The 23,682-nt window shown below is 37.4% G+C and overlaps 3 protein-coding genes across 7 annotated transcripts; 1 reads left to right on the forward strand and 2 right to left on the reverse strand.

The window, feature by feature from the left end:
* Nucleotides 1-1,487: 1,487 nt before the first annotated feature.
* Nucleotides 1,488-6,086, reverse strand: LOC113119511 (sialidase-1-like). Its single transcript, XM_026289044.1, has 6 exons — nucleotides 5,881-6,086; nucleotides 4,918-5,107; nucleotides 4,552-4,814; nucleotides 2,672-2,854; nucleotides 2,335-2,554; nucleotides 1,488-2,034 (listed from the first exon to the last, which is right to left on the reverse strand). Exons 1-6 carry the CDS (start codon nucleotides 5,962-5,964, stop codon nucleotides 1,814-1,816), a joined length of 1,161 nt encoding a protein of 386 aa, XP_026144829.1. The 5' UTR covers nucleotides 5,965-6,086; the 3' UTR covers nucleotides 1,488-1,813.
* Nucleotides 6,087-7,096: 1,010 nt separating this feature from the next.
* On the reverse strand, nucleotides 7,097-12,331 carry LOC113119512 (sialidase-1-like). Of its 2 annotated transcripts, none has more exons than XM_026289046.1 (6): nucleotides 12,178-12,331; nucleotides 9,510-9,712; nucleotides 9,166-9,428; nucleotides 8,760-8,942; nucleotides 8,367-8,586; nucleotides 7,097-8,290 (listed from the first exon to the last, which is right to left on the reverse strand). In XM_026289046.1, exons 1-6 carry the CDS (start codon nucleotides 12,303-12,305, stop codon nucleotides 8,070-8,072), a joined length of 1,218 nt encoding a protein of 405 aa, XP_026144831.1. In that variant the 5' UTR covers nucleotides 12,306-12,331; the 3' UTR covers nucleotides 7,097-8,069. The 2 variants fall into 2 exon arrangements, with proteins under 2 accessions (XP_026144831.1, XP_026144830.1); XM_026289045.1 differs by lacking the exon at nucleotides 12,178-12,331 and adding an exon at nucleotides 10,245-10,491 and having other exon boundaries at nucleotides 9,510-9,699.
* On the forward strand, nucleotides 12,220-21,795 carry LOC113119514 (transmembrane protein 268-like). 4 transcript variants are annotated; one of them, XM_026289047.1, is made up of 11 exons: nucleotides 12,220-12,361; nucleotides 12,454-12,504; nucleotides 12,784-12,836; nucleotides 14,641-14,766; nucleotides 15,109-15,203; nucleotides 15,297-15,404; nucleotides 16,556-16,714; nucleotides 16,824-16,934; nucleotides 17,843-17,932; nucleotides 18,383-18,592; nucleotides 19,752-21,795. In XM_026289047.1, the coding sequence occupies exons 4-11, from the start codon at nucleotides 14,655-14,657 to the stop codon at nucleotides 19,914-19,916; spliced, it is 1,050 nt and encodes a 349-aa protein (XP_026144832.1). In that variant the 5' UTR covers nucleotides 12,220-12,361; nucleotides 12,454-12,504; nucleotides 12,784-12,836; nucleotides 14,641-14,654; the 3' UTR covers nucleotides 19,917-21,795. The 4 variants fall into 4 exon arrangements, with proteins under 4 accessions (XP_026144832.1, XP_026144833.1, XP_026144834.1 ...); XM_026289048.1 differs by having other exon boundaries at nucleotides 14,644-14,766; XM_026289049.1 differs by lacking the exon at nucleotides 12,784-12,836.
* Nucleotides 21,796-23,682: the final 1,887 nt, after the last annotated feature.

Here is a 23,682-nt window from a genome sequence, read left to right on the forward strand (position 1 = left end):
ATGTACATCCCCCCTTTTCAATTAATAATTAAACAATTAACTCAAAAGTTTTTCATGGACAGGCGTGGGCTATTCTTTTGTTATTTCTTCATCAGTTACGCAGGTAAAAGGGAAAATTATGTCAGTGTACAAATATGAGCTGCCCCTTTGCGCCACCAGGTGGAGATTTCACTAATGAGTTTGTGTGACTGCATGCATACTGTATACTTTGAGGGGGAAAAAATGTCAAGCACAATCATTTTGAATAATTTTTGGTAGTTTAGATGCCATGAGCCAGTTTTGATAATCATAAATGTATATAATCATAAATTTATACTAATAAATGATCAGTTATAGCCTGTTCAAAGACTTGTCACAGCACTCTTTGTAAGCCACTTTAAATAAAAGCATCAGCTAAATTATTAAATGCATATCTATAAAATGTTAAAATATTGTAATAATGAAAAATGAGTACACATTTCCAATGTATGTAGGTAATAAACAAAAGCTCAGACAAGGAGTGGATATATATTAGAAAGAACTAATTTAAATGAATTTTGCTTAAAGAAAAAGTCAAATCTGCCACTGGGGTAGGTAAAATATTCTTAAAACAATAGTATTTTACTTAACCCACTGGCAGATAAAAATGCACTTCATTTTTTTGGAATAATTCATCTGACATTGATCTATAGATGTTGTCGAGGCATTTACATTTTGACAGCCTAAAAATTTACTTTAGTCACATGAATAACTCTAGATAATTAATCAACTAAATGTACCGTATCATAACTGCTTGAGCTTAAACAGATTTGTCATCAACATAATTTTTTACTAAAACAATATCTGGGGGACCTTTTTTTAAAGGGGTCATCAGATGCCCATTTTCCACAAGTTGGTATGATGTTTCAGAGTCTTAATAAAAAGTCTGTAACATAGTTTGGATCAAATTTCTCAATGGTAGTGTAAAAAGCTTGTAAAAAACAGCTCTTTTCAGAGCAAGCTGTTTTGTAACATTTTCCTTTAAATGTTAATGAGCTCTGCTGACTCCGCCCCTCTCTTCCAGCTGCTGAGACTGTTTACTTCAGCTGCATTCATCGTGAAACTTGCAACTTAACACATTATTAGAAAAGGTGATGTGCAAAGATTAATTGAAAAACCTTATACTCACTTCTTCTGGAGGTGAGGCTGGATCACGAATGATTTGTGTGAGCACAGACCCATTTAGCTAGATTGGGGGCGCAATCCAACTGCATCTTCAGCGGCTCAGATGTCAGGAGTAAAGGATGACTGTTATGTTCATTATTACATCCAACAACAGAACACCTCAATCACTTAGGAGTCGTTCTTGTCTTCATCTGCTCCAGCAGTGAAACAATGGTGGACTGATGACAGCTCACTCAGTCAGGGCAGGTCTAAGGTCTAGGAACTTTTTGGACAAACCATAGCACTCTGTAAAAGTCACCGGTAGTGTCCAGCAGATGACAGTGAATGAACTGTGCTCATTTAATTATGTAAATAAAAACTACTCTCTTTTGCTGCAGATTCCTGTGGTTGTTTGGGTTATCGTAGCCATCTGGAGTTTTATAGAGAGTCATTTTGAAGTAAAAAAAAAAAACAACAAAATGCCAAAATAAATGTATAAATATGTTTTTATTTTATTTTGTATTTTTATTATTGAAGAAAGTGCTATTTATTTATTTATTTTGGAGGGGCAGACAATTAATTTGACCAAATAATAAAACCCATCTTCACCTAAATACTGATTTTCAAAAGTAAGCAACTTGATCAAGCTGTTATTTCTTTCTAAAACGAGTCAGCCCATCAGTGACTTTCTTCACTGGTCGCTGTACAGGTCAATTTTCACAAGGGAGATGGACTCAAAATAGTCTTTTTGGCCTTTCTCATAGATGACATAGATGTATTTATGATCCACGGTTTCATTGCCTTTAAGTGACGTTATACATGAGTATCCACTTGGCCCAGCCCAGATCTTCAGAGTATCTTTCACCCATGATTTACCGCGATTCAGAGACCAGCGAAGGGTGAGGTTCACTCCTGAGGAAAACAACACCACAGTTAAAGTAGCTTATAGCCACATGTACAAGCATGAATGAGCTATTACACATGCTGCTCTCTCAATGCACAGACAAAACCAAAGACATCAGAATCAAAACAACGGAGAGACATGATTTAGAATCAAGGTTTGTGTAAATGGGTATATATATCAAGAGTTCACAGAAAACCTGAAGAAGAAAGAAGTTTTGTTTCACAATACTACAGCACTGCACATTTTGGAGGTCTCCCTAATGAGGTGTGTTAAAAGAGAGAGCTCCATAAAGTGCTCATCATGCTCACTGCTGTTAGCGTTGGCTGGGTTGGTGAAGTAAAGCACTCCTTCCTTCTCTAAAGCCCCAGCTGCGACCGCCGAATCCTCCAATGTGTGATCAAACACCAGCTCCTCCACCGGCAGAGACTCTCCTCCATCCAGACTGCGTACAACAATGCGACAGCGGCAGTGGTAGTGATTTTGGTTGCGCACATTAATCACGATGCTGCCGTCGTCCAGCTCCACTGGCTTTGAGGAAACGTAAGACAGAAGTCTGAAGATTTTATAAACTCTTCTGATCCATATTTCTGACACACTAACGCCAATGCAATCATTTCTAAAACAGAAAAGTGAAAGTTGGCCTACCTGACACTCATCTGGTTCAAAGTCGAGGTCGTGTTTGCGCTGGTTGTAGGGAATGCTCTTCAGCTCAGCTCCGTATCTCCATGTGTTTCCGTGATCATCACTCAGGATGCAGAACACTCCGTCTCCAGCCAAGCTGCCGTGGCCACACACCACCAAACGCCCAACTGCAGGCGGATGACGTTTCTGTAAGCACCATTAGATAAATACACATTCTGAGATCATGAAGAAGTTAGTATTTTGCACAGTCTGTGGTATCTGTTTTGTTTTAGATAGACTCGATGCTAAGTTGCAAGAAAAAACTAAATAAACTATAATAGGATGCATTTTAATGCCACTCAGACTAGGTTTGGTTAGTCTCGCGTAGCCAGAAAGTCTGGGAACCATGTGCACTTTAAACAGCCAAGACCTGCCCAAGATGGCCATATGACTGACAGGTAAAGCAACCAATCACGTTTCATGTGGAACGCTAAAAATCGCAACACACACGTCTCTCGGAAATCCTGTATAATTCAACCAATCCGACGACGATTTCCATTTGATTTCCAGTTTTCTGTGCCACTGCATCACACATTCAGTCTTCGGTTCGTGGGCGTGATCTGAGGCTGAGAAGATTTGGTAGGCAATTACACTAAAATATTATACTTATGCAGTAGATAGACAACAGAAATCACTAAAATGTATTAGCTGCATATAAAACTAATATTATGTATTAATAAACAAATGATCATCACAAAATGTGGGTTTTCCACTGTGTCTTTATGAATATTCCAGCACTTGTCAGGAGGATTCATGTTATCTGAGACAGCCTCTATATATCTATGAAATCAGCTTATGTTTTATCTATGTTTCTGTGTTGATCAAGAACTCTTATTTTGATAGTCATTTTATTTTGCACTGTGTTTTGTCCTGTTTGCTTTGTTTCTTTTTTTTTTGTCAAGGATGTGCTTATGTTTGGTTACTAATTTTTTTTCACCTTTAGTTTTTGTATGCCCTGTATGTTTAGCCCCGTTTTTCAGTTCAGTATTTGTCTGGTCAAGTTAAAGTGTTTGCTATTCTCAGTTCCCTTGTGATCACAAGTGTTTTGTTTCATTTAACAGCTACACTGAGGGCTACCAGATCCTCGCCTCACTGCAAACAACCTGTGACACAACTATTAAATCATGTGAGCAATGCACTCAATTTAATTTTCAACACAAAATTCGTAAGTTTTAAAAAATACAGCACACTAGGAACAGTTGCTGGTATTAACTGAACTAATGTTTTACTAAGCAAAAACACACATATTTAAATTAATTATTTTAAACAATTTGTTTATATATTACACTTACATTATTACACTTTAATTTTAATTGAATAAAAATAGTTTCAACATTAATACATTATTTGTGTGCATTGAATGCATTAGCACCAAATCGTTAAAAATATTTGGTACTGTGGTACTTTTTGTACCATTATACTGCACATGCAGATGTGTCTAAAGGCATGAAAGTCACATTAGGAAAGTTATGGTATAACATCTGTGGCAAAAAATGTACAATGTCTATTGTCAATAGTGTAGAGGTGCACAAAACGCATCTCACACTTCAAATCAAGCAGTTGGTCATCATCGTAGTGAATTTCAATGACCATCTTGAACCTAATGCAAAATCTGCATAGAGAAATTATTTGCACTCATGTTAAATTGCAAAGCATGCAATTTCTTATTGAAATGACTGAATTTCATCCATGAAATTTCTCCGAACAATGAAAAATGAAAGCATTTTTAAAACCACATTCTGCCGGACAACTGGCCACTTATTGTAGCCACTGAGTCTATGGGAGTTGTGAGTGAGGTGTAAACGAGGCACTCAGATATGAAATTCGACATCTAAGTGAAATACCTGTATGCCAAAGCCAGGTCCAGGAAGAAAACTCATGAGCCCCAGTTGAGGGTTAAGGTTTCGTGGGGCGCTCCAGGTGAACCCGTCGTCCAGACTCTGCACCATCATTGTGTTTGAAGGCTTGCAGTGATAACGGTGGAAACACAACGAGTAGATGACTATCACAGCGCCGGTCTCTTCATCCACAACGACCGAACCTAGATTCAGCCCATCTACTAGATCACCATCGTCCACTATGAAGGAGGTGGGAGACCAGGTGGCTCCTGAGAATGTGTCAGAGGAAAGAGATGGTTGGAGAAGAAAATGGGAATGGAAACAGAATACCGTCGTTCACCAGGAGAGCTAAGACGACTCAATCTGACACACCTCTGTCTGTGGAGCGTCTTAAAGCGATGAACTTGGCTCCAATGTCTTTGAAAGACAGTTTCCGGGCCTCTGCAAAAGCCAGCAGACTTCCCTTTGTAGTGAAGGTGAGCAGGGGAATCCTGTAGGTGTTAACTTCTCCAATTTCACCACTGACCCAGAGCAGCTGCTCATCGATGATAGCTGGATTGAGCTGCATGTGAAAAAGTAAAAGAATAAAATGATACAGGTCACAACTATGTAATAAATAGCTAAATAAATAAACAAGCTGAGATGAACAAGGCTAGTTGCGTTTACTCTTGAAATCAAGTTCTGTGTAGGCACATACCAATGAGTCTTCACTACAGATACGTTTTGGACATTCCCTCCATTTTTGCTCAGGAAAATATTTAGATCGATGAATATTAGATTCACATACATTATGAGCAGTGTTATGAACAAAACATTAGCAACACAATATAACTGCTAGAGAAAGCACACTTGTGTAAGTGGACTTTTGACCCAAACATGTATAGTTAAGTTACTCCTATATAAACTTCCTCTTGTCTTGTGACAAACAGCCACCTAACCTTGTCAAGCAAAGAGCGACTACCTTGCAAAATTAATGTGCTGTATTGTGGATTCATTCATCGTAATTTGATATTTCGAATCGTCATACACTCTTAAAAATAAAGGAGCTTTAAATTTTTCTTAAGCGATGCCGTAGATAGAAGAATCGTTTTTGGTTCCACAAAGAACCATTCAGTCAAAGGTTCTTTACAGAGACATCTATTTCTTACCATTTTATAATCTAAAGAAAATGATTTCGCCACAGAGAACCTTTTGTCAAACAGAAAGGTTCTAAATATGTTAAAGGTTCTTCAAGGAACCATTTCGACATAAACGTTCTTCTATGGCATCGTGAAGCGCCTTTATTTTTAAGAGTGTAAGGTTAGATGTGATTAAACAAAATCGTATTTAGCCTACCGTTTCATTTCGCGCAAACACACACGACACCATAAGAAGCAAAATCCGCAAAAGAGCGTGATTCATGGCGGCAAGTTTTGTCATGTCATGTGCGAACTAACTACTGTATGTTTCCTGAAGGCTGTTTAAAGTCTACACAAGCGCTCGAGAGACGAGAGAACTGGTTTAACAGACCGGTTTAGCTGACAGTAATGATAAGCGCTAGGCACATCATAGACATGCGAATCTATCAGCTGCACCTTCAGACTTCATTTGACGAACCTACATTCACATCATTAGATAAATAGTCAAATATGGTAAATATTGAGAAAAAGGCACTAAAATCACCTGTTTAAATGAGTAAATGTATCTAAAATGTGTTTCTTTATATTTGTGTGACGGATATATCATGGCTGTGATAAGTGACAATCACCAAACAAACAAATCTTTTCCTTCAGGATTAGAGTTGACAATTTTACAAATGTTTTCATAAATATCTGACAGTAGGAACCTTATAAAAGAGTTATAAAAGGTTCCTTTTTTTTTTTTTTTAAATAACCACTTCCTTCCTCTTCCCTTTAAAAAAATGTAATTCTTACTTTCGTATTATTTATTTATTTACCAAAAGTGAAAGTACAGTTTTGTAATGTTACTTAAAAAAAATGCGTGAATCAGTAAAGGACCAGATAGACCCTATGCAAGAACAGTGCATTTTGATTTCCATACATATTTTAGGCAGCACAACAGGTTTCAACATTGATAATGATATTGATATTTGAATTAATATTTCTGAAGGATCATGTGACACTGAAGACTGGAGTAATTCAGCGTTGCATCACAGGAATAAATTACAATGATAAATCATATTCAGAAAGAAAACATTTGTCATACATCTTAATAATATTTTACAATATTTACAATATGTTTAATCAAATAACTACAGCCTTGGTGAGCAGAAACACCAGTTTTTTTTTTTTTATATTAACTTTTGAACAGTTATTTGCCTGTGTATTTTTTCTTAAGTGTGAGATGTTTTAGTCTCTGTGAGTTATTGTGTGAGGACAGGTGGACAGAGTGATGTAACGCGTTATGAAATATAGTGCATTTGTGTTAAAAACCTTCTAATGGTCTTCTCTGATTAATAAGTACAAATGCCGCCCAACTAAAATATTATGTCAGTATAAACCTGTATTCTTATTTGTCTTTGAGACGGTTAGAACTAAAAGAAACAAGGAGGTGCTGTATCAAAATAGAAACATTTATTGAACAACAGAATGTGTCCCTGTGTTGATGGGTTGAATCTAGCAAAAAAGTGTCAAAGGTCAAAAATGTTAATATGAAATGTAATTAAGTGAAAGCCTTTTGGTTGACTCCTAACACAAACTTGCATGTACTATTTAAAATTCACTTACAGTAAGATGTTACCAAAATAATTGTCTGACATCTAAATGTACAACATCTATTGCCACAAAAAGGCCAGACTGCGTAAATAAATGACACAGTTTAATATACAATGGGCTTTCCTGACTTCACAGTTGTATTATTTGGAGGACAAACACTGATTTGCTTAGAGTGTCTATGTGTCTCAAACCCTTGTGTCTTTCAGGTTGTGTTAGTCATTTAGAGGCCTTCATTTATTTAAGCAACACCAGGGATTGGAGAAACACCTCAAGATAATTCAAATGAAATCACACTTCTGTCTTCAAAACATTAATTCAAGACTTACAAATCAATCGCTGTTATACAGCAGGAAACAACCATCTCAAGCTTCATGAAGATTCACTTCATTTACATTATTGAAAACAACACAAAAATAATATAAGAAATACATTGATCAGCAAGACAATCAGTGCCTGAGTGTTTTAAAAACCATCAAATTGTCCCAAAAACACATGCGCGACCAGCATGCAGCTCACCAGCTGCACAAAGTTATTATGATAACTTCAAGACATACAAAAAGTTTTGTGCTCTGACAGGTAAAAAAAAAGTGGTTACAATCATGGTTGTTTTTGTATTATATTGCTGTATAGATCAATCTCACACTGAAGCAGGAAGTCTTGATTCTTTCTGGAGTGAAATTCATATAAAACCAGACCAGATTTAATCTGAAGAAATGTAAAAATACTTTACATCAGGATGATACCTTGGCTTTCTCACATTAATTAAAAAATTCCTAAATATCCCTTTTTCTTGGCTCCTCTAGCTGTACATTATTTCCCTCCGTATAGATGGATTTTGACAAAAGAGATGGTCTCCCAGTAATCTTTATGGCCCTTTTCATAAATGACATAAATGTAGTTGCTGTCCTCAGGAGAATCTCCCTTGAGTGATGTCATAGAGGAATAACCGCTTGGCCCCGCCCAGATCTGGGCGGCCTGCTTTTCCCATGACTTCCCATCAGAGAAGGACCAGCGAAGAGTTAGGTTGATCCCTGTGCAAGCAAATAACAATTAATCATCGATGAAGCTTTAATTGTGAGTACTGCTCTGTGAACTGCTCTTCCTCACTGTGCTGAGTGCTGGAGGGGTTGGTGAAGTACATCACTCCTTGTTTCTGCAAGGCTCCGGCTGCGACGGCGGGGTCGATCAGGGCTTTGTCAAACACCAGCTCCTCCACAGGAAGAGTCTCGCCTCCGTCCAGACTCCGCACTATTATTCGACAGCGGCAGTGGTAGTTGTTCTGGTTGCGCACATGGATGACTATACTTCCGTCCTCCAGTTCCACTGGCTGTTTACGATGTGAGAGAGTGTGTCAAGTCAAAGAGGAAATTGTTTAATATCAAGCTTACACTGTAATAAAAAAAAACAAAGCTCGAAAATAGTTTCTAGGGTAGAATTGAAGTACAAAAATGTTGTCTACTATAGTAACACTTCAGTATGTATTGAGTTGTTAAATATTACCTGACACTCGTCCGGGTTGAAGTCCAGGTCTTGTTTAGGCTGATTGTAAGGGATGCTCTTCAGAGCAGCTCCATATCTCCAGGATGCACCATGATCATCACTCAGGATGCAGAAAACCCCATCGCCAGCAATGGATCCGTGGCCACACACCACCAGACGGCCCACATTGGGAGCATACCGTTTCTGTGAACACGGGCACATGATGGACTAAAAGCACTTGAAAAAGGGTGGAAGAGTACCATGTCAGCTTTTTTGTTCTCTTTTATAATCCAACACTTAACCACAAAGACAATAAAATGTAGCTTTATACCATTCAAGAAGTCATAACAGCATCATAAACAACAGATAAACCATGCTTTAGTTTTCCCCTGAAGGAGGAACAGAATGGAGACAATGCCAAACACACCTGTATCCCAAAACCAGGCCCTGGAGCAAAGCTCTTCACCCCCAGCTCAACCGAGAGGTTTCGCGGGGCGCTCCAGGTGAACCCGTCATCCAGACTCTGCACCATCATGGTGCTGGAGGGCTTGCAGTGATAACGGTGGAAACACAACGAGTAGATGAGTATCACAGCGCCAGTCTCTTCATCCACAACGACCGAACCTAGATTCAGCCCATCTACTAGATCACCATCGTCCACTATGAAGGTGATGGGAGACCAGGTGGCTCCTGAGGGATACACGAAAGAGATCGCAATTCAGTTTCATCTAAAACAGCCATCTATGACTGAAGCGGAGGTGGATGGCCCACCTTTGTCAGTGGACTTTCTCATTGCGATGAACTTCGCACCGATGTCACCGGAGGACATTTTCCTGGCCTCAGAGAAAGCCAGCAAACTTCCACGCGTCGTGAAGGTCAGCAGAGGGATCCTGTAAGTGTTGACCTCACCGGCTCCACCGCCGATCCACAGCAGCTGCTCCTCGTATATCAGCGGGTCGATCTGTGGGGAATTACCACAGTAAGACAAAGGAACAACGATTTGAGTTATGAGAGATTTTTCTTCCATATGACAATCACATGACAAAACTATGCGACATAAGTGCAAATTATTCTAGGACACAAAAACATTCAACAGCAATATGCTGAAAATATTAATAAAGAAATTAAAATATAGATGCATGAATAATAAATTAATAAAATAAACCCTCTAAAACAGACTACTTTACTGGTTCTTTCGCAGTGCTTCTGTAAGGAGCATTGGAGAATGTACACTGTTTTTTTTACTGGGGTATAAAAACACAAAACTGCAAGGGAATTTGTGATTTTTAATGAGATCTATTAACTAGCACATGTCAGTCAGGGCACTGTGTTATTTTGGTGAAAATACACAAAATACTTGCATCATAAAACTTAAGTTCAGTTATGCACTTTATTTTGCATGTACATGTTATAGTCAAACACATTACCAGCATGTATTTAATATCAATAAATTGCAGTTTGATGACAGACCAGGACAATATCATGTGACAGAAGTCATGTATTTACCTGAGGCTTGTCCGCACGCGCGCCGGAGAGCACCGCGATCACAAGCACAACTCCAAACTGACGAATAAAATCCATTGAAATAACACAAGTAAGCGACAGCAGCGCAGATATGACTGCAATAAGCAAATAAGAAACGTCAATTTCCTGATTAAGGTGTTTATTTCCTTTAATAAGACGCGTGAATCCGGACGTGTCTACATGGCAACAACACACGACTCACATCCTTGTCCATAAAGTCATGTGACTGCCCCCACGTGACGTTAGTCACATGCCAGAGCAATTTACAAAAGAAAAAAAAACAATAGAGCGGAAGTCGGAAATGCTATTTTATTTTATTAAATTATTTAAAAACGTTTATTGTTTCAAATATAATGGCATGATCTTTGTAGACTCTGTTGGTTTTTATTTTTGGTTACATTTTATGAATTAACTACAAATATTTTGTTTTTTTGTATAATTATACAGCCTTATATTATAGTTTTAATAGGCTATAATGCATTATACAAGATTATATGTAATAATTTTGTACGTGACAACGTTCACATTAACTTGATTTACTAAAAAAAAATGCGTTTCTGAGGCATTTGGCAGTACACATGAAGTCCAGTGCTATCAGACCGACCTCAACCAAATTATTTCTCCATTAACAGCGTATCTTAAGAATCTTATTTGCAGAACGGTCTCAGCTCGTTAACTGCATGCTATGGACCAAGTGTTCTCGTGTACACTTGTGCTCACTTTTATTTCCCAGCAGGTGGAGTCAGTGAGGCATAAACACATGTCTATGGGCCCAGGTGTTTATAGTCTAGTGTGAAGAGCTGTCTCTATCAGAGTCTATTACATGATTAAAGTTGATTAATCAGTACTGTATGTGTTCATATATAGCTCTAAACCAATGATTTATGTACTATCTTCTAAGTGTGCTGGATTATAGCAGCAGAGACTGATTCTGTTCACTATTTACTAGATGAATTTTGAGGGAAGATAGCTTTCCATTTCACAAAATGTGCATTTATTACACACATAAACCTTTGAGAAGCTGTAAGATTATGATTTGTGTTACTGAATAAATGGTCACAAGATGTTGGTTGAAAAGTAGATCCTGATAAACAGCATGATGAAACAGACGTTATTTTACTAAATACAGATTATATGTGTAAGGCATCAGAGGACCTTGAGAAAGTTGAATGAACACATTGCTCAGTTCAACCAGTCCTGATGCATTGAGTGCTGAAAGATATCTTCAAATTTGAATGCTTACTTTATTAATGCTGAAGATGAAATTGAATTGAAATGTGCTTTAAGTGAATTAAAATATATTTTTTACTAATTTATCTCCAGAATGCTGTATATTATATTATTAATAATAACAATCATCATTGTTTATAATGAAATTGACATTTTAGTTGGCAGGACAGAATCCACCAAAAAATGATCCCATATGTATTTATATAGGTATAAAACCAACACACTAAGCCACTCCTAGAGGACAGTGCAGCTGGACTTTTGACTCAAAACCTGTTCTGTTTATTTTCTACTAACTCCCAGCAGCAGTTTTGGCAACAGCAAATAAAAGTAGAAAGACCATAACATTATTATCTCCTGTCTCTTTCTCTTTCCTGGGCTCACACACGTTCAAGCACAGACACACACTTTTCGCCATGGCTCTGTGAAATTGTGTACATTCCAGCAGTCATGTGTTCAGACTGAGCCGAGTCACAAGCTAAGAGAAAAAGAAACGACACAAAACTAAGGAGATAGAGGAAGAGCACGAGGGGGAGGGTTTAAAATCAGTTTTGCATTCACAAAAAGGAGGAAGACACACTCACAGGGAGTGAAAGAGAAAGAGAGAGAGCTTATGAGACCATGAGAGGAGCCTGATGGGAAAAAAGGAGAAAGGCAAAGCTAATATGAAGAGATAAATAAATGACAGTTAAAACAGTGGGAGGAGCCTAACAAGACGAGAAACAAAAGCAAAGGTTGTGACAACAGCAGGCATGACTGAGAAGAAACTGAGGCAGACACAATGAGAGAAATGAAGAGACGGGTTTGCTGCCACATACACACTCCGTTCTTCAGCAGTTAAACATGTTTACTGTATTCAAGAACTAGCAAAGGTGAGTGAGAATGAGATGGAGGGATCATTTGCAGGGTAAGCAATATATAGACGCATGCTGTATAATATCTATGTGTCTATCATTTTCTTCAGCTTGCAGGCTTGCAGTGGAGTCAGATATCGTGTCATCTGCTGTGCTTACAGGTTTGTTGAGATTGCTTTAAAACCTCGTTCACAATGATGAAACATTAACAGCTCTCTGAAGCATTTTCTCTATTATATTATATGCAAATGTCAAAGCATATTGATGCATATTCTGTAAAAACACTGCTTGAAGCCACTTAATAATATACATATTTCTGAAGGGAAAAAATGCTGTCTTTCTTTATTAGTGAGAAACCTAACATCTTCCTCGCTTTCTTGTATGCGAAACTCTAAAAAGAGAAGTTGATTGCAAGGTTTGTGTTTCCTGTTCTTAAACAGACAGTGCACTTTGCCAAAAGCATTGACTGAGACAAGCTGGGCCCTGACCTAAGGTTTGCCATCATGCTCTTTGTTATAAATATATTTTATATATATAGCTTTTTGGCTTTTTTGAAGTGTGAGCCCTTTGTCTGAGTTTCCTTTCTGAGTGAGCCATCTCATTTGAAAGACATGTTCTTTAGAATTATGGAATTATATTATGAACATTCTCTGTCATGTTACATTACGTCTTGACAAAATTCACCCTTAGTTACTGAATTCTATGTTAAAGTGTATATTATAACTGGATCTTCGGATGATAGCAGACTTCCTCAGGTGACGTAGGACTTCTCCAATCTTTTAGTCCATTTAATCCCATATTTGCAAGGTCACCTTCATCTGCCTCCACTTCTGAGTGACACCCACTTCTCATCATCCAATGAACAACCGATGCACAGAATAAGTCCCGCCCTTCATGTTTACATTTTAAATAATCTGTTATGTTACAGTATGGAAGAAAAGATCTGTTGTCATTGTGACTTAAAGAATTTGTTCCAATGACATTTATTTACTCGTTTTAGGGAAACTGAAGCCACAGTTTCACTTTAAAAGGGGTCATATGATGCTTTTTAAAGATCATTATTTTATGTATTTGGTGTAACAGAATATGTTGACATGCTTTAATGTTCAAAAAACAGATTATTTTTCAAATACTGTACATTATTGTAGGTCCTCTATGGCCCACCTTTCTCAAACACAGAGTATCCTACAAAGTTCCTTATGACAAGCGCAGTCTGCTCTGATTGGACAACTGACCCAGTGCATTGTGATTGGCCGAACACCGCAAGCACTCATCAGAAATGCGCCTTATATCACGCCTTGTTACTTTGAGTGAACATTTGGGCGGCATTACGCAAATCTTCCCACATAGTGATGTAGAGATGTGGGGGCGTGTTTAAATGAGGTGTTTTAGGGGGCATCTCTTTGGATTTGAGGCTTTAGTCTTTCAAACTTGACAGATCTTATCTATGCACAATCAGCTTGTAACACTCCAAAGAGAAAGGAAATCTTGAAATCGCATCATATGACCCCTTGAAATGAGGAAACCAATGCAGCCGTGGTATACCTAAAACAAAGTAACAAATTAATCAACCGTGGTGATAATCTAACTAAAATGAGGGAACTAATTAATAAGTCGTGGAAAGATAGTCTTCATTTGTGGCAACAAAATGTATTGTATTCCTTGTATAGCATGTGTTATTTCCTATGCTTTAAGGCATACATTTTTGTTTGCCTGTTTTTTGCTGTTTAGTTTCGTTTTTTTAATTGAAAAAGAATACAGGCTACTTTGCCACTATATTTGTCCTTATGGCAAGACACTATAGGAAAAAAACATTTCCATGATTTCATAATTAGTCTTTTTAAAAAAATTTGGGCTGCTTTGTCCAATGCATGTGTGTTGTTGACAGTATTTTCTGATTTATGGAGTAAATCCCAAAATAAAAAAATTAAGAAATCCAAAATCCCCTAGGTAAAACCCCACTGTAAAAAAAGAAAAAGAAAAAAAAGGTATGTCAAGAAAACGAAACAAGAGTTTTGACTTGAGATTTCTATTCTTGAAATGTATTCAAATGAGTGCACTTTCAATTAGATAATACCTAATTTGCATATTTAAACAGAACATTCCATAAACTTGTAATAAAAAACAGTTGTCTTAATGATTAATATGGTGATATCTGTTTGTTTACACATCTGCCCTTTTCACCAGTGGTTTTTGCCTTGAGCTCTCATTTTGAATAGTTGGTTCATATGTGTTTTGATAGGTAACTGCACGGCAGCTGTAGTGTCTGGTGATATCTGGGTGCTTGTGTTTTCCAGCAGGTTCTGTCACCATGGAGGAGAGGGAGCGGCAGTGTAACAGAGAGGAAAGAGCTGATGTTGAATCCCCCACAGGACAGTCAGTCACGGCAGGAGAACCAGGCACAGAGTCCACATGGACGAATGGTACGAATCACCACGTTTCTGTCTCTCTTTCAGCATTAATAACAAACCAGCTAACCGAAATCATCAAACACTGAGTATCAGTGTGACTGTAGTGTGATTTTTCCCCACCCTGAAGGACAAAATGGTACTGAATGAAATGCTTGTAATGACTCTTTCATAACATGTCATACTGCAGATCTTCTTTAAGGCCACAGGAATTGAAAATATGTGATGCAGCAGATCCACTTCTCCCAAATGCATTACTTTCGTTTTTAATTCTTAATAGGCTTAAACCATCTTAAATTCTCCCTGATGACTATTAAAGATGGGAGTTCAGTTTTAAACTGTTTATCTTTCTGTCAGGTGAGTGTGTGGCGTCTGTGTCCACATCCACTTGGTTCACTCCCACCTTTGACTTCTCACACTGCAGGACTCTTCTGGAAACCAAAGGCTTCCTGGCTAGTACAGTTCCAGTATCATTTCAACACAGATTTCTAAAATGAACCAAAATCTTATTTCCATGCTGTATTTTGATGTTCAATCTATTTCAGATTCCAGCAGAAGACTTTGAGAGTCCACTTGGTTTAGCGCTGGACCACCCGTCCGTCAGAAGATACCTGCTTTTCAACTCAAACATTTTTAATGTCATCATGGCACCCGTAAGAAGCAGCCTGTTGCAAACATTGCAGGTCACACACATTCCAGCACTGAGCCAAACTCATAGCACCTGTTATGAATGGGCCCAGGTTATATTTCAATCCAAAATCAAAAGGAGTTTAGACAAGTCTCCACCTTGACCAATGAAACCAAATATAAGTTAAATAAATTGTAAATAGTATAGATCATTAAAATGTAAATAATTTCAATTTAAATGAAGACAAACTGCAAAAATTTCTATCATTATTCATTCATTTTACGGACATTTCATTAACTGTGAAACACAAAGCAATACAATGCAAGATTCAAAATACAGGTTAAATACTTGTAAAAATCAATACAGAAATTTCCTTATATTAATACCATACATTCTGACCTTGTTTTGGACATTACTCATTTTTGGAGTGTATTTGAGTATTGTATAGTATTGCTTTTATGGTTGCACTTTATTTTACAGTACGTGTACTAACATGTACTTATAGTGTACTTACGGTGTATTTATCTAAGAAAGTTCTGGTAATACAAGGTAACTACATGGGGTAGGTTAGATTTAGGGGTAGGTTTAGGGTTAGTACCTAGTTATAACATAGGTATTGTAATTACTACAATAAGTATATAGTATGTACATGAGGAACAGGACTGTAAAATAAAGTGCTACCGCTTTTATGCCTTTCACTTAGGCTAATTTAAATAAGAAATGTGTTAATGGTCTTCACACCAAGAATGACAACCATGAAGATAACTATAACGCTGACTATATTAGTGATCACACCACTGGGTGATATCTTTCTGTTTGTTTTAATGGTGCACTGCTGGTTTGAATGCTTCAATAATACAGTTCCTCTGTGCCATTATATCATTAAAGTTGTGGTGTAGACTTCACTATTCTCATTGAAGTAGAATGATTACTACAACTTTATAGTTACGGACATAGTTATAAAGTGTTATAGTTACTGCCCTTGGTGTGAATGGATTCTCACAGTAAAGGTTAACGTTTAAAGGCTGTAACACAGTAAAAATTACTATATTGTAATAATAGGAATCAAATGAGAATCATCAATAAAAATAAGGGTAACTACTGAAAAAGTGAAAACTGAAAAATGGAGGATCAGGTGACAGCAAGGAGACCCAGCGTGTTGCGTTTCTGTTGCAGGTCTTGTATTTGGTGCTGTGGTGCGCTGTGTACTCGACCATTCACATGTACCTCGATGGCAGCACGGAGGGCTTCTGGGTGCTCTGTGTGTGTGTCAGTCTGGTGTCCGTGATCCTCACCATCGCCATCAACCTCATCTTCCACTACAGCAACAAAGAGGTGGGCTGTCACGTGATCACATCACTCGCTCTGTCTCGTAGAAGCAAACCCGTATTCCCTTAAATGCAGACTTGATTGTAGCTGAGATGAAGAGGTGTATCTGTTTCAGATCAACATGAACACAGACGTGCGGTTGGTGGGGGTTAATGAGCACATGGCCAGACACAAGCTGCTGTTGGGAGTGGCTGACTGGGTCCAGAAATGCAGAGCAAACATGCAGGTAATTCACATAACGTGTGTTTACTATATACTGTATCTCGACTCTTGATTATCATTCACTGAATGGCCTTTTTGAATTGGGTGAGGAGTCAATTATGTTTTATGGCAGAAGGTAACAGGTATTGATCAACGCTGCTGATGAATATGCAATGTACTTTGTACATATTTTATATGATCAAGCTCGCCAGAAAATATTACTAATTAACCAGTATATATGGCGCCTTACTCACAAAACTGCATTTCCCATCATCCTTTGTGGCAGCATGAAAAATTTAAAGGGACAGTTCCCTCAAATATGAAGACTGTCATCATTTCTTACTCATCCTCATGGTGTTTCCAAAACTGTTTGACCTTTTTTTCTTTTGCAGAATGTTATTTCTGTTCACACAATGCAAGTCATTGTGTACCAAAATTAAAAAACATTCTTCAAAATATAGCCTTTTGTGTTCCAAAGAATAAATAAAGTCAAACGGTTTTGGGACGACATTGGGGTGTGTAAATGAAGACAGAACTATTTCTTTAATTTTGTAAAGCATAATACACACCTACCAGCATCTTTACTTTTTTGGAATCATTGCTTGAAAACTTCTTGGTTTTGTTTGGGAGTGAAATAGAGAAAAATAAATGGGACATACTGACCTTAAAATGAATGTGTCTATTTTCTCCTGATTGATTTGCATGCATATTCCATCATAAATGAGATTTCAGAATTTTTAAGCTAGTTTAACGGTCGGTTGAGATGGGTAATGGTCTAGTGGTACTCTAGAGAGTAAAAGAGACTCTAAGCTGTAGTGTATAATCAGATAGTTGAATGGCTTCCTGATTTGCACTCTTATATCTTGATCTAATGTAACTGATAATGTTTGTAGAGCCATGAATAGACTGGTTTAACAGCTCTTCTGTCCGCAGCTCTTCTGCATGTACTGGGACATGTCCCCATGTCTGATATCTCTGACTGAAGCGCTGGACAACATGGGTTTTGTCAGGGATCAAGTACAGGTTAGCTTGCTTTTGTTCATTGATTTGTTCTTATGTTGATGCTTCAGGGCTCCACAGAAAATAATCAATGCACAAATGTTTTGTGCTACAAAAACAGTGGTACATCAAACAACTGTAGAGCGCTGTTTAACTCCAACTGTTGAACTTCAACAGTTTACTGTCGTTTAGTCTCACTCAGATAGGATAGGAAGACAAAAATGATGAAAGAACAGGGTTATTATAGTTACAAATAAAATGTTATGTTAACTGAAATAATGAAAAAATAAATTTTTTACTTGATGTACTAAACTTAACTAACTACACATTTAAAACAAAAACAGAAAACCAGAACAAAATGACTTAAACTGTAGCTAAAAATCTGACTAAAACTAAAATGGTATGTTGGTGATACTAAAATAATACACTACAAGAGAAAGAAAAATGTCACGAAGTTGCCATTTCACCCTGCAGAACAGACTCAAGAAAAGAATGTCCCACCTAGTCCTAGTGACGGAGGTCACGACCCTGGCCCCCGAGGCTGGAGAACAGGACGAGGAGCTCCCAGAAGAAGAGCGGCCGCTGCTGGAGGGACGAGAGCCAAGCGCATCGACTAGTCAACGAGAAGACTCTAAACTGACCAAAAACTTCAGCCTGATGCCTGACACCACTCTCACTAATAAGGTGAAAAAGAATTATTCATGGAAATAATACACAAATAAATGTCCCTATAGTCTTACCATAGACTGTAGATTCTTACTAATGGTGGTTTGAATGAGAATGTTACATGAAAACTGATTCAAATTAAAATTGATCAAATACAACACATGGCAACAATAGAAGATTATAGTACTTTGCCATATTTGTTTTAATATATTTGGAAATCATTGATTGTAAAGGCTGCATGATTATATTTCCCGTCACCAAACCAAAAACTGTCATTATATGAAAATGAACGTTCCATCATTTGCATAACCATTCTGATTGGTTAGTTTGTGCATCATAGGAAACTAGGCAACAAGACTCATCTCATTCATTTAAGCAATAACTCAAATAACTCGACTACTGAAGTTGATTAAAATATATTTTTATAATTTAAAGGTACAATTTGTAAGATATTTGCAGTAAAATATCCAAAAACCACTAGGCTAGTGTTATATATTTTGTCCAGCTGATTACTAACAATATCTTTAATGTTTTCAACTACTTGTAAATCATGAGAAAATGCCCATTCTAAAGTGACACGGGGCAGTGTAGTCGCCTGTCAATGATGTTGGTGACCCTTTGTTACCGCCTTTACTGACGTAGAAACCACATGACAACAGTGTCATGGACAAATGCGAAAGTAGCTTCGCGACAAACTTCAACTAGAAAGAGATGCTGATCTCGCTTGTGTTTTTCTCGACAGGTGAATTGTTTTGATTCGTATTTACAGAAAATGTATGCTATTATAACGATCAACAAGATTAGTATTATGGGGCATGCACACCAAATGCGGGGCATCATGTCTCTAGACCCGCGCGAGGAGGCGTCTGATCTATAGTCTGATCGCGTCTTTGCATTGACTTTGTATGTAATCTACTCGCGCAAATCGTTGAACTCGAGTTAAATCCATGATTTATCTTTCCGTCTGATTGATGGCCATCAGCGGTTGGGTAGAAGACAACAAATCCCATCATCCCATGCTCCTACTTAGCGTCATCAAACCACGCAATTGTTATTGTTTTGATAGTGCGCCCTCTAGTGGCAGGTGCTACATCCTGTACCTTTAAATGCAACTTAATTATTCTCATAAGATGGTCAAATAAAATGGTCAAAATAAATGTGCATCTGTTTTCTTCAGGCGATTGCTCGGCAGCTCCTGATGACCTACAGTGCACTTTATGTCAGACTGCTGGTATCAAACAAGCTTCCTGCTCCTCCCCAGCGGTCTACACGTGCAGGGAAGAATCATTCCACTTCCTGTCTGTGTCTGTGTGAGTACGTGGAGCTGAAGGTCCTGCGGTAGACGGACTATCATGACGATCAAATCTCACATTCAAAAGTATTAGTCTTCCCTTTCTCTGGGACGAATGTTTTCGCTGTCAGTTATGATAATCAAAGACTGTTCCTGCTGCTCTTGAAACTGTTATGATTTCATCGGTGTACTGAAATATATATATTTTTGGGTTTCCTGACTTGTGGTTCTCTATTTATACCATTTGCTCTTCATGTGTGAAAGAATGAAGTGACAGTTCACAGTCCTTGTATTAACCAGACAAACTGCTCCGAAATCTTGCTCTACATAGCTGTGTTTGTTTATTTATTTTTTATATTCAAGACTTGATCTTCATGAGATGCTGATTACACAGTCTCAACCAGGAACAAAGCAACAAGTGATAAAAAGTATTAACCTCAACATTTATCAACAGAATGATTAAAGGACTTGAGATCATAGGTACCTTTGTACAACAATTTGTAGTTATAAAGTTATTATAGTTTTTGTTAAAATTGGTTTGGTACTATTTTCATAAGCAAATGGTACATATTCCAAACTTCTTAGTACTAATCTCACAACAAATCATCAAAAGTGCACTTTTTTCAAACATTTTCGCATAATTTCAGTCATGTTAGTACAATCATAAAAATAAAAACATTTTACTACACAAAATAAGTGTTTCATCTATATAAATGTTTCATTCACAGTAACTGTCTTTCATAAAGTTTTTATGATCAAATCTTTTATTTGCATGACTTCTCATTCTTTGTCTATTATTTAATCTAACTCATCTTAATTTTTAATCAGTAAATAATTTGGTGTATCTACAGATACACATTTAATAGATATATATAGTTTCTACAGAGCATGATCGCTTTTTATGGAAAACCAAATGCAATGAATTATTTTTTACACTAAAAGTGATTTATCTAAGATGATGACAACTATTTTGCAAGGGTGTGTGGTTCAGGTGAACCCTATTTTATGGAGACAAAATTTCCCAACAAAGAAGGCAATATCTGGAATCATTGTCCTTTTTTGGGTCCAATGAGAATTTGTGTATGTTTAGGAGCAGTGTTAGTGTAGGGGGGATACAGTATAAAACTCATTACTCCTATGGGATGTCACCAATGATAGGAAAACCTGTGTGTGTGTGTTTGTGTATGTGTGTGTGTGTGTGTTTGTGCCTACTTACTGTAATCATATTTTGGGAACAAACTGGTACCCAGAAATAAGCAAAATCACCAAATCACGGACGTCCTCATTTGTTAAACCATGTGTTTTGCTCTTTATGAACATACAGCAGGACACAAGAGAGAGGAACTGATCAGAGCTGTATCAGAAGAAGGGAGATAACATTTTACATTATGCCACGTGATACTGTATATAGAAGCATTACCATGGTAAAGACTGTACATTACTGAAACTCACGCTTCATCTGAAAATTCTAATGAATCTAGAATATAGATGGAGTCATCTGACACAGTGAGGACATTTACTGCAGTGACAGTAAACTCTGTTCTAGCACAAAACCTCATGGCATTGTAATACATTCATCACATCTTTTGATGACATTATTATGGATTTATGTGAAATAATCAAGTTAGGAAATGTACTTTTTGCATTGTTTGCTTGAATGAACTGATTGTTAAAAATACTAACTTGAAAGAAGCTCGTACTGTTGTGTTTTGGTGATTAAACCAAATGTTCTCAATACATATCACGATGATCTTGTGTTCTGAAACAATGATTATGTAGAAGAAAATATGTACAACTACAAAGAAATCATGAGATCAGGGTTTTGAAAGAATGACTAGTTGTGTTATAAGTGTGATCAGTTTAAAGTTTTGTACTAAGACTTTTGAAAATGTACACCTTACTTGTGAAAATAGTACCAAACCAATGTAAAGTGTACAAGAGTAGTACTGCCATCTAATTTCTAATTATTACCAGGATATAAAAGCAGCCTCTTAATTCTACACGACGCCAGTTCTTCGGGCATTCCTCCTCCTTCTTCTTCTTGTATTTCTTCTCCATGTGTTTTGTCTGTGTGATCATCAGAGCTCAAGTGAAACATCCTCCCTGTGCCTCCATGTTTGCCAAGATTATACAGGCACACAGACTTGTGAAGGTCTCATTTGATGACATTAGTTAACTATGTAAAACAAAAACAAAATGTTACTTTATCTGTGCATTTTTCTCTCCTGATTCCAACGGAGGAAACTATTTTATGTACAAAGAACTTCAGCTGGAAGCAATGATTTGACGTTGAAAATGTCTTGATGGATTAGTTTCTTGTAAAATTACTGGACTGGAGTGGTGTGGATTTCTTGTGGATTATTTATCAGCTGTTTGGACTCTCATTCTGACGGCACCCATTCACTGCAAGAGGATCCTTTTATAAGTGATGTAATTAAAGATTTCTCCAAATATTAAGAGACATCCTCCTAAAGGTGAGTGAACAATTCTGTTATTGTTAGTTAATATATAAGCTAATTGACTGGATATTTAAAAGTGTCTCTATGCACAAAGTAGTTTGAGGGGTGGGGCTAAAAACAAGAGGGACTGATGATGTCAGCCAAACAGGAAAGGTGTTTAAGAGATTTAGATATGGATGGAAAATTACAAAGGCAAGCGGTTGTGTTTGTTTTGAATAATGTGCACTGACAAATCATTCACAAAATGACCAAGAGCACGTGCGGGCCATTTTTGATTTGTTATCTTAATCTGTGGTGAGCACAAGCAGTTGTTAAACATGAACTATGTGATTTTACTGCTTTTTCACTTTCTGTGCGAACAGAGAAATGACTCGTCACTGGAAACTTGTCGTGTCTAGTTAGGACACTGTGTAAACCCGGCGCGGGTCTTATGTAAGTCTGGTGAGGGGAGGACAGCGCAGAGAGAGCAGAGAGAGAGAGGAAATGACAGCAAGGGTGTCAACATGAATCTACACTGCACTGTGCACTGCTCAGAGCTTGGCACAAATAGCACTTGTCTATGCAATCCTAGCCAAGAGAGAGCAGCGGCTCCAAACAGGGATGTGTATACCAGATGTAGCCGACCAACACAGGTTGTTAATCAGCCTTGAAGGAGCTGTGGAGGTGATTGGTGGGTGAGCGCATGGGCACAGTATGGGCGACACAACACACGGCGAGAGGGTCAGAGCAGAAGAGACAACGCTGTGTTGAGGAAGACGGCAGGCCTGCGGTGTTAAATGATTACTGAAACGATGGCTCTCTTTGGGAGGCTAAACGACCATCTGTGATCCTACTGACACAGTCTGGCCTGCTTCCTTCTAACTCCATTCATCTCTCTTCTCTCTCACCTCTTTACATTTGGGATGAAATTCACAAAATCGGCCGAGAAAATGCCCAGGTCATATTTCACCCCCAAAATAATTTGATATATTTTAGGCAGTATCATTTTAGTATTATTTATATACACTATTACATAATTGATTTGTAGTAGCAGTATTAGTATTTATGCACTACAATAGTATTGTTTTTCCTCCAATATGTTAAAATTGGTGAAACACATCAAGCAACCACTGTTTAATACACAAGTCAAAGCACAAAAAAAGTGCACTAGATATTACAGTTAATTTGACAGTAAATTTCAGCATAAGGATAATGAAAAGAACTATATTATAATATTTAATAGCATCAATTTAATATGCTAAATCATATTTAAGTAATTTTAGTACATGCAACTCTTTGTTTTGTAATATTATTAATGTAATATTTTGTAATATAATATTTTAGGTTTATTTGCAATTAATTTCAGCTTTAATTTGGTT

This window comes from Carassius auratus, chromosome 19 (genome assembly GCF_003368295.1).
Source record: "Carassius auratus strain Wakin chromosome 19, ASM336829v1, whole genome shotgun sequence".
In the NCBI taxonomy this organism is placed as follows: domain Eukaryota; kingdom Metazoa; phylum Chordata; class Actinopteri; order Cypriniformes; family Cyprinidae; genus Carassius; species Carassius auratus.

Coding starts and splice junctions, on each gene's coding strand:
- LOC113119514 (XM_026289047.1), top strand. CDS start 14,655: ATGGAGGAGAGGGAGCGGCAGTGTAACAGAGAGGAAAGAGCTGATGTT. Junction 16,935..17,842: donor AATGCAGAGCAAACATGCAG/GTAATTCACATA, acceptor TTCTGTCCGCAG/CTCTTCTGCATGTACTGGGA. Junction 17,933..18,382: donor TTGTCAGGGATCAAGTACAG/GTTAGCTTGCTT, acceptor TTCACCCTGCAG/AACAGACTCAAGAAAAGAAT.
- LOC113119511 (XM_026289044.1), bottom strand. CDS start 5,964: ATGACAAAACTTGCCGCCATGAATCACGCTCTTTTGCGGATTTTGCTT. Junction 4,815..4,917: donor AAGACGCTCCACAGACAGAG/GTGTGTCAGATT, acceptor ACACATTCTCAG/GAGCCACCTGGTCTCCCACC. Junction 2,035..2,334: donor CCCAGCCAACGCTAACAGCA/GTGAGCATGATG, acceptor TGTTTTCCTCAG/GAGTGAACCTCACCCTTCGC.
- LOC113119512 (XM_026289046.1), bottom strand. CDS start 12,305: ATGTGGCAGCAAACCCGTCTCTTCATTTCTCTCATTGTGTCTGCCTCA. Junction 9,713..12,177: donor GGCTCCTCCCACTGTTTTAA/CTGTCATTTATT, acceptor GTCTTACTGTGG/TAATTCCCCACAGATCGACC. Junction 8,291..8,366: donor CCCCTCCAGCACTCAGCACA/GTGAGGAAGAGC, acceptor TTGCTTGCACAG/GGATCAACCTAACTCTTCGC.